We start from the raw sequence: 9,501 nt of genomic DNA, 5'->3' as shown, positions 1-9,501 counted from the left end.
AAAGAGAGGCATAATGTTCGAGTCCAATATGAAAAAGACCCCCAGATCGATATAATTTGGGTGGGGGAGGGGCAAAAACAACAGTACAAGTGAACATAATCTCCGCAGTATCTTAGAGGGGGATATGCAGGTATTATCAGATAGCCTGACTAAAAAAGAAAAGCCAATTGTCAGTTGCATCAATATTTAAAAAGAAAACCAAACACTGAACACTTTCCAACTTGATGACGCTCTTCTTCATATAAACTCCATCTGGGCTGCAAAAAAGGTTCTGCTGCTTATTCACAAAAAAGCTGATCCTCAGTCATGCAGTACACTGCCTATAGGCGCGCGCTTAAACCCTTTCAACAGCTCTTCTCAATGTTCGGGGGGGGGGGAGGGGGGAGGGGGGGGGGGGGGCGGGGAGGGGGGGGCATAAGTACCCTTAAAGCAAAACTGATCTTTCCGGAAATAAAATCTATGCCCTACAGAAGCCATGATCCAGGAGAGAGAGGTGTGGCGAGGTGTGGGTACAGAGGACAGGCGGGGCTGGTATAGCTAATGTGTAAGAGTGAGCTGGGAGTGCAGAGCACAGCGGGGGGGGGGGGCACACTCAGATCTCCCCGGCCTCCCTGTCCTCCATCCTTCTTGAGTCCACCTTGCCGTTGACGCCATCCTGCCTCCGCTCTGACGACGCCTTTTTCCTGTCCCTCTCGCGGGACCGGTCCCGGGACGACCTGCCGCACAGACAGCAAAAGGTCCCTGAGAATGAAGCAGCTCACAAGCTTCCAGCAACTTAGCAGAGAGAAGGAGTTTCAGCTCAGGCCACCCGGAGTGCACTAGCTAAGTAGCGAAACTTACTTTATTCCTATCACTGTTCAATTCAAAAAGGCTATAAACACACAAAGCACCAAGTCTCTGCTACGTAAGTGTGATTGAGTGCAGTGCATCCCTTACTTATGCCTGGCTGCGCGGTCGCGTTCCCGGTCCCGGCTGCGTTGGTGGCCCTTGCTGGGGGAGCGGCTGCGGTGCCGGCGGCGCCTCTCGCGGTCTCGGGAGCGTGAGCGGGACCGCCGCTTCTCCCGCGACGACGAGCGGGACCGCCGCCGCCTGCGATCTCGGGAGCGGGACCTCCGATGCTCCTTGCTCCGTGACCGAGTCCTGCAGACAGAGACACATCACATTTAGCAGCAATGCAGACCCTTGGAGTCTGTCAGAACTGCACACCTGACGACTTCTAACCCTAATTCAAAACCACAGGTCCCAGCAGTGCGCTTTTGCTGTAGGCTCCCAGCTAAGAAAGGGGCAGCATCCCCTGAAGTTACCACTAACAGACTAGGATACACACAAAATATAGTACGTGGAGATCATGGAGGACACACAAGCTCCCCTTCATTGTTCATGACTCTCCTCCTACAAATACCAAGGATACTGTCTTGGCCTATCCCCGGGGGGTGGGGGGGTAGTGAAGCGTTGATGATGGTGAGTGAGTGAGAGAGGAGGCTTACTTACCCTGAGGCAGTCCCCCTATGCAGCTCTCCTGGGGTATCAGCCAACGCAGAATCCCCTCTGGAGCAGAAAGTGTACTTAAAATCCAGCTGACATATACCCATCAGCACTCGCAGCACAGGCCACTGCCCGGGCAACACACTCCACACAGCCCAGTATCCTGCCAGTCAGAGCCACGCCCCTTAAGTCCCGCCCACAGGCGGGAGAGGGGACCACAGAGACACCAACCTTTTTCTCATCCTCTCCTCACGCTCCCTCTCCTCCCTCCTCTTCAGACGCTCCTGGTTCCGCCTCTCCTGCTTGTCTGCAACTGTTTTCTGGAGGAAAGATCAAACTTTCAGGACTGATGCAGACTCAAAAATATCAGCTTCTATACAAGCAATGTGGGAAATTACCCTTTACACTTTTGCGATTACTTTGGAGAATTTCTCAGATTAATATTTGCAAAACAAGTGTGATCCCCACACACAATGTCACTTCTGCACAGCAGAACATCGCCACTCATTGATTCACACAAATTTCCAAATGTCTTAGTACATACACGCAAATGGTTTTGTATAAACTGTCATCATGTGGTGCAATTTTCAGTTGCTTTAATCTTGGTCAAAATTGATTATGCAGTTTCCCCATTTTAATGATTTCATACCCAAAACTGTATATGCAAGATTATCGCATTAGCCACCACATGTGATATATTGGTTCCCGCAGTACATGATTTTGTTGCCCTTGTACTGCCTTTTTGCCATTTTTGTTACACAATGCTTTGTGACTTCTGTTCGCTATTGCACACTCGAGATCTGAAAAATACACACGAGCGCTTTCTTTCAACAGTGCACTGTACATACTGTGATATGGAGCTTAGCAAAGTTGAAACTGATGTCGGACATGAATAAGTGAGTTTCCCAACTATCACCCAGAACTGTGGCACTCAGGAGAGTATTTACACTGACATTTTGACAATATATCTAAGCATTTTGGTGTCTCATTGCATTTTTCGTTTTGGTGGCACTGACTGATTCCTTGGTGAAATTATCTGCTTTGCAGACATAAGTTAATTGCTCTGGGCAAGTCACAGGCATTTGCAGCTAAACCACAGGGTTGTGCTATATGCATAAACTGTTTTGAGAAATGAGAATGATGTATGTTTCATGAAATGTGCCAAAGCAATTGATGAAACACTGAAAGTTGGCAGGCTTCTTGTGCATCTTCAAGGATGCCTTTGCCTAGTTCCTGTTGTTTACTTTGCTGAGGAGTGATTGAGAGCATCTGATCCACAAAAGACGACAGCACTTCTTACATTAAACAGGAAGGCTGCAGTGAAACCCAGCATCCAGCCCCCCCCCCCCCCCCGCCACAAAGTGAGGAGCCCAGCCTACCTTTAACTGCTCCAGCTTCTCGCGAATCTGGATGAAGCCGAGGTGCAGCTTCCCGCCAAAATGGTCAGCAAGGCGCCGGTCATTGTCATGCAGGCCCAGGTAGGCAGAGCATACCTCGCACACACGGAGCTTCTGCTGCTGGAAACTGGAGGCCGGCATTGAGTTCCTGTACTCCTCCTAACAGGCAAGGGGGACAGGCGAATGAGGGGCACTTATATAAATATAGATCTGATTAACATGAGCTGTACTTCTGTACAACCATGCATCTGAAACGCAACAACTTAAAATGTCCATTAAATATCACTGCATGCGTCTAGATTCTCTATGCTTCAAGTGCAACCAAGCTGAGCAAAACTGATTCCAGGTCAATGTTTTTGCGTGGCCCTACTGCCCGGTGATAGGGCTCCCTACCTCAGCATCCCTCTTCTTGCTTCGGACCTTCTCCACCTCCTGCAGGACCTTCTGGGCCTCGTCCACGTTGCCTTCAGCACCGAGCTGCTCTGCCTTAGCCAGCAGCTTGCCGATCTCCTCGTTCAGCTCATGCACCTTCTCAGCCTGCATTCAGAGACATGGTGAGGTGAGCATGGCACCTTCATCACGCACCATCAGCCAAAAAGTCCACGAGAACGTCACTTTGTCTCCCATAGAGCATCTGGTTAATTGCTGAAATTGAGGCTGATTTGGAGCGCCCACTCACCTTGGCAGCGACCTCGGCGCTGATCTCCTCCTGGGTCTCTGCAAGGCGCTTCTTGGCCAGCTCCGTTCTTCTGTCACAGTCAGCGATGAAGGACTCCAGATGATCAACGGCCTAAACGGGGAGGGGTGACAATCAGGCCATAACACCAAACAAAAGGCTGAAACACTCCGGACCAGGAGCTGTGACATGACTTACATCGAGCTCGAAGAAGAGGTCTCTTTCCTTGGAAGCGATTTCGTAATCTGCCCGGAGCGCCAGGTCATGAATCTTTGAACACTCTCCAAGGTCCATGCGCTGTGGAGGAGAAAGAGACTCACATTCTCACCAAAGGTCTGGAAAGCGAACACAGCAAAAACACTGCAGCAAAGGCAAAGAAACACTCAACTAGTTACCTGAAAGCCACAACACATTTCACCTCCTTTTAAAAAGTCTATGGCATATCACTTGTATGAATTGAGATTAGCGATTACCAGCAATCATTCCCAATAAATGTCAATATTTATTTTACCTACAGGTCCTCAATATACCAGACTCTAAGGGCACTTTTCCACCGCACAAAGTATGGTACTTTCGGTACTTTCGCTTTTCCATTGACTTCCGGTCAAGTACCAGTACCGAAAGTTCCAGTACCGAAAGTGCCAAACCAGCTGGGGTACTTTGGTACTTCGGTACTTTGGGGTGGGACTTGCAAAAGTATTTGCTATGGATTGGTTATGCAAATAGCCTGCTGCTGAAACACAAAATACAACCGCCATGTTTTGAAACACACAGCAAACAGCGAGAAACAAAATAAAAAAGCAGTAGAAACAAAAATATAAAAAAAGTAAAATGGAAGGATGGACAAACGAGGAAATACAGGCTTTAATCGCCATATGGTCGGATGAACAGATCCAGTGGGATTTGGATGGCACGACTCGAAATAAAGTTTTTGCTGTTCCAGGCAATTCAGTTTCCCTAGGTTTCCCCTGTTGCACGCTGATTTGTACACGGTTCCACTGTTTTCATGTCTTTTACGAAGCTCTTGAGGTAAACAAGCCATATATTTTAAAACATCATGCCTTTTCAATGTTTTTTGTTTTTACAGATAAATGAAATTATTTAATTCGCGGGATAGAGATATTTCTTGATGAAAACGGTATAGTATTGCTTATAAGACTATATTATGCATGACGAACTACTGTATTCACATGTAATAATGTACCCGAGTGATTTGCAGACATTTCACATACCTCATTGCTTTAATATTAGGGGAAACATTATTTCCTGATAGACAGGAGAAACATAGGGAAACTGAATTGCCCGGAACACTGTAATACCAAGCCGCTTGGAAGAAATGGGGCACACGCGAAACACCGAACAATGCCGCTTGAAAATCAAAAAACATAATTAAATAATTTGTTTGCTTTCAAAAGACTGAATTAGCAGTATGCTAATCCTTACTGCTTTGATCGTAAGTGTACCTACGTAAACGTAAATGATGGCAGCATTCATGCAATTTGGATATTACTGAATCTTATACTGTGATAGAAGCTGACATAACAATAAACCGCAGTTTTAATTTAAATTTAAGTTTTTTTTTTTTATTATGATTTAAGCTGCGCTTTGTGACGATGTCAGTCAGGGGCGGTCACTGATGATGTCATTTGGTGCCGGTACCATTTTTTACGCCAGTGGAAAACCAACACGAAAGTAGTACCATACTTTCGACACTTTATGGAAGTACCGAAAGTACGGTACCTGGTGCGGTGGAAAAACGCCCTAATATCCCTCATGTGGCAAAAATTTTTAAAAGATATGAAAATGCAGTCAAAACTGACAGCCCAGAAGTCTCCATGACACACATGGGTATTCATACGTCACTTACAGTTCCAGAGAGGATGTCATGGGGGCAGCAGTTCAAGAGGTGACTTTTGCAGACTCGCTCGTCGGTGAACTTCACCCTCTGTCGAGTTTCGTCACCTGAAAAAGGTCGCAGCAGAACAGAGCAGAGAGTGAGACCACACGCTTTTGGAAAACAAGCCGAGCAAAGAAAAGGCTTGGACTTGGTAGTAGGGTGCAACCCTAATGACCCCCCAGAGCAGTATTGTGTGCTTTTCGTTCATTCTGAAAGGGCATCTTTCATTTGAGTATCAAAGGATTAATTATGGATGAGCGAGCTATGCCTGAATTTTATTTTCATAATTCCAAAAGGCGATTTAACTGAAATGCATTGCACCGGCAGGTGAAATCAGTGCGACCATCTCGTCCTGTCAAATGGAAGCCGTTTTACTGGTACCAGAGCTGCAAATTCTGCTTACCTCTTAATTTACCAAGAGGAACATGATTAGAAGTAAAAAAAATACTAAGGCTGCGTATATTTCACTAGTCAGGGCTTTAACTGTGTATCCATCACTTGGGAAATGTGCTGAAGCAGGTTTCTGAAATAAAACCTTCAGACTCCCCAAACACACACACATGAGGGTGGGATTGGGTCAATTTGTAATGCTGAGACCAGCAAGTCTGAGAAGATCAGTTGAACTACCTCAAAGCGACAATTCACATGAAGTGCTGCAAATGGATTGTCATGAGAGGACCTCTGCAGATGGCCTTCATTACAGGAAACGGGCAAAGAAATCTATTTCAGGTCCGACCAAACCCAGAATGATACACCCGTCTGCCTGATGGAAAGGAGGACCTGCCGATGACTGACACAGGCAGGTGGTAGAGAACTACCTTTGTCTCATGACCTCCTCATTCAAATTTAACCCTGCTGGGTTACTGTAGCAGCTGTTAAATCCTCATGGCTGTGCAGACCTTTACAACAAGGACAACGTGACTGCATGTGTTTCTGTTGACCAAACCTTAACACAAAGTCTGAATGAGGAGGGATTTGTAGGGAGAAAAAAATCAAAATAAAAAAAGCGGTTAGTTAATACACACTGCGAGCTTCCACATATACTGTACCCATCTGCATCTTCAAGACCTCAGCTGCAGAATTTTAAACCCGCTGTTGAAAAGTATAAAAGGGAAAAGCTTTCTTGCCCACACCTGTAGTAAGGAAGTTGGGAATGATACACAAGTCAGAGTAAATGCTTTGCGGCATATTTTAAAGCTACTCTGTCTCTATGATAAACGTGTTACTAGAAACTCACTACTGTATGAACTGCTCCATGGCTTGCAGGCAACCAAATACTCCTCAGTTATGATGCAAATACTTCTGCTGTTTGCATTTCAAGGTATCTGCTTTTCTCCTCTCTTTTTTTTTTGCTCTTAAGTTGATGAGCTTTTGATATGATCAAAATTATAATTACTTCTGAAAAGCAAACAAATTGTTTCGATATTCATAACAGCGTTAAAAATTATATTTGTGACTCACGGCTCGATGAACATGAGGCTTTTCTGCAACTCCCTTGCAGATTGATGTAGGCTGGCAAAGATACACTGAACCTTTATAAATAAAATAAAGGGGCCACAATTGTTCAGTTTGTATGGAACATAGGTATGGGAAGCATTTATAATTAATCTTAAATACATACACACAGACAAACTCACTCCACACAACTAGCAATCATTAGTCTGAGCAAAAGTTAGAACCAAGTCTAAGATCAGCCACGTAGATGTAAACCATTTTTGTTTCTTTGTTTACGAGCTAGTCCTTGCCCAGAAAAGTATTTCGACTGGACGGCGGAAGAAAAACCCAGGAAAGCCTTCCGTCTCAGGCTCAAAGCATGTTACCTGCACCGCGGATAACACTGTTTAATGTTTGTATCCATTGACACTACTGCACACGCGGAAATCTCCACATTTTACTGGGCTGGGAAAGTCTCCTGCATTTAGTTAATGTATCATAAAGAGATCCTTCAAAATGTAAAACCCAAGTCAACTAAGTGCCGCGGAGGGGGCGAAAGAGAAAGTTCAGGCCGTAACCAAAGCAGAGCTATTGTTTAGGTGGACAATGATATACGGCGGCTAGGTGGCTAACTAAAAACGTCAGTCATTTTGCACGGAGACATGCAGATTGGTTTTATGTAGTTTTACTCCACACATACTGACGTGGGACTACAAAGCTGACATGCAGAACAATGGTCTAGACATATTATCCAAGCTACACGATGATACTGATCTAGGAAGATAAAAGCAGGCCTTGCTCCACGAACAAGGCCCCGGCTGCCTGGTAAACACTTTAGCTAACTACCGAACATAAAAATGCAGGATACAAACATTAAATACCAGTTGACACCATTTTACTAGCGAGACAGTGCAGAGCCGTATGATCCTACCAAGCCGGATTTAAACCATCCTCTTGGGGCGAAATCAGATCGTGTTCATCTTAGAAATAAAATAATCGCTAACTACCTTCGGTGCGAGCTAGCCGACTAGCCTGCTAGTTACTCACCATCCCTCGCAGTTCCCATTAACTGGTCGAGCAGAGCTCTCATTTGAGCATGGGCCGACATTGCGGTCGCGTGGTTTGTTGTACTCTTTGTTAAAATGCACTATACGTAAACTGTAATTTTATCCGAAGCGTGTTATAACTATTTTCCACTCTGTAACGCCCCTTCCACCTCGGCTCAGTCTTCTCTTCGTCGATTTCTGTGGAATCCGGGGAGGACGTGACGTAAGGTCTTCCGCATGCGCAGACGACGAAAGAGACCAGCGTGGGTAGTAAGGCGACGCGCCGTTTCGAGTTGTATTAGGAGTTTGGGTCTAGCTACATGCTGGAGATGTAAATGCATTGAAATACATTTTATGCGATAGTGATTTACTTTCTCATGCAGCATTTTCACATTCATAACACATTTTCCACATTATTGTAACAAAGGGGTAAACTAAACGGTGGTGTATTCTGTGGATTTCAATCCCAGGGAGTACACATAAATTGTAACCCTTCCCTCTACTGTATGTCCCTTTAGAAAAAAACATCTGATGAGAATGCTATGAAAATTATGATTCTGATATCTGATATTAAAACTCAGAATACACTTACAAATTTGGAAGATTTCACAGTCATAAAATATGATCCAGACAAAATACATTGGCAAATATAAATTTCTCCCAAACTGGGCAATCCGGAAAAAAAAGGCATTGGAGCAAATGCCAGTGAAATACCAGTAACAACAGTTAAAGTGCAGGTCAGTTTCCGTGGGTCAGAAACAGCTGCACAAGTACCTGAGATCGGAAAGAAGAACTATTTGAATGTTCAGTAGGTGTCAAAAGATTTTTTTTATTTCTTGTAAGCTGAAACTCAGCTGCTACAAAAAGATTGCATAAAAACAACCATATTTAGAAGGCTGTAATTGGAAGCTCCTTACTGAGATGTTTTTTGGCACCAGCCAAGTCCACAAGGACATGGTTTAGTTTGTGTGTCTATGTGGAGGGGGGGGGCTGTGTATCCCAGGAGGTTAGTTAGCTGACAGTACAATTTTCCTCCCACCCGCTTTTGTTCCCTTGTTTATATGTGAGTGTGTTTCTTCGCTCCTGTAAGCCCAGGCCTCAGGAAAGACTGACTCTCCCATTTTTTGTCTGCATATCTTTATCTTTTGCTCTCTTGTCCCTATCAAAACGGCATCTTTTTCAGTTTCGTTTGATCATCTCTGGTTTTCCCCATTTTGCTAAATACTTCACTAGCCGCGCAACTACAAAAGCAGGTGCATAGTGCAAATTTAAACAATAGTTAAACTTTTTCATGTGTTGTATAGGTGGCATAAGTAAATTAAAAAATCATATGCTAAGCATCTAGAACAGGGTTCTCCAATTCCAGGCCTGGAAGGTCAGAACCCAACACAGTCTGCAGGCTTCCCTGCTCAAACACATTTTAATCAGTTAATTACCAGATTTAATAAATGTGTTTGAACAGGGAAATCTGCAATCTGTGCTGGATTCTGACCCTCCAACACTGGAATTGGGGAACCGTGATCTAGAACAATCTGCACTGGCCAGCAGCAGCCTCTGAGTTACTGT

At 44.8% G+C, this 9,501-nt stretch overlaps 1 protein-coding gene across 3 annotated transcripts; it reads right to left on the bottom strand.

Moving 5' to 3' along the window:
- Positions 1-377: 377 nt before the first annotated feature.
- luc7l (LUC7-like (S. cerevisiae)) lies at positions 378-8,164 on the bottom strand. Of its 3 annotated transcripts, XM_023819201.2 has the most exons (11): positions 7,937-8,164; positions 6,917-6,987; positions 5,426-5,520; positions 3,757-3,855; positions 3,562-3,672; positions 3,276-3,419; positions 2,865-3,041; positions 1,717-1,805; positions 1,492-1,548; positions 937-1,140; positions 378-716 (listed from the first exon to the last, which is right to left on the bottom strand). In XM_023819201.2, the coding sequence occupies exons 4-11, from the start codon at positions 3,850-3,852 to the stop codon at positions 593-595; spliced, it is 1,002 nt and encodes a 333-aa protein (XP_023674969.1). In that variant the 5' UTR covers positions 3,853-3,855; positions 5,426-5,520; positions 6,917-6,987; positions 7,937-8,164; the 3' UTR covers positions 378-592. The 3 variants fall into 3 exon arrangements, with proteins under 3 accessions (XP_023674969.1, XP_023674967.1, XP_023674965.1); XM_023819199.2 differs by having other exon boundaries at positions 5,426-6,987; XM_023819197.2 differs by lacking the exon at positions 6,917-6,987.
- Between the last annotated feature and the right edge of the window lie 1,337 nt (positions 8,165-9,501).

Source organism: Paramormyrops kingsleyae, chromosome 5, assembly GCF_048594095.1.
Source record: "Paramormyrops kingsleyae isolate MSU_618 chromosome 5, PKINGS_0.4, whole genome shotgun sequence".
In the NCBI taxonomy this organism is placed as follows: Eukaryota; Metazoa; Chordata; class Actinopteri; order Osteoglossiformes; family Mormyridae; genus Paramormyrops; species Paramormyrops kingsleyae.
The sequence above is the reverse complement of the archived record's forward strand: the minus strand, read 5'-3'. Positions and strand labels throughout refer to the sequence as shown.

Coding starts and splice junctions, on each gene's coding strand:
- luc7l (XM_023819197.2), bottom strand. CDS start 7,997: ATGTCGGCCCATGCTCAAATGAGAGCTCTGCTCGACCAGTTAATGGGA. Junction 3,420..3,561: donor GCGCCGAGGTCGCTGCCAAG/GTGAGTGGGCGC, acceptor CTCTGAATGCAG/GCTGAGAAGGTGCATGAGCT. Junction 1,141..1,491: donor CATAGGGGGACTGCCTCAGG/GTAAGTAAGCCT, acceptor CTCTGTCTGCAG/GACTCGGTCACGGAGCAAGG.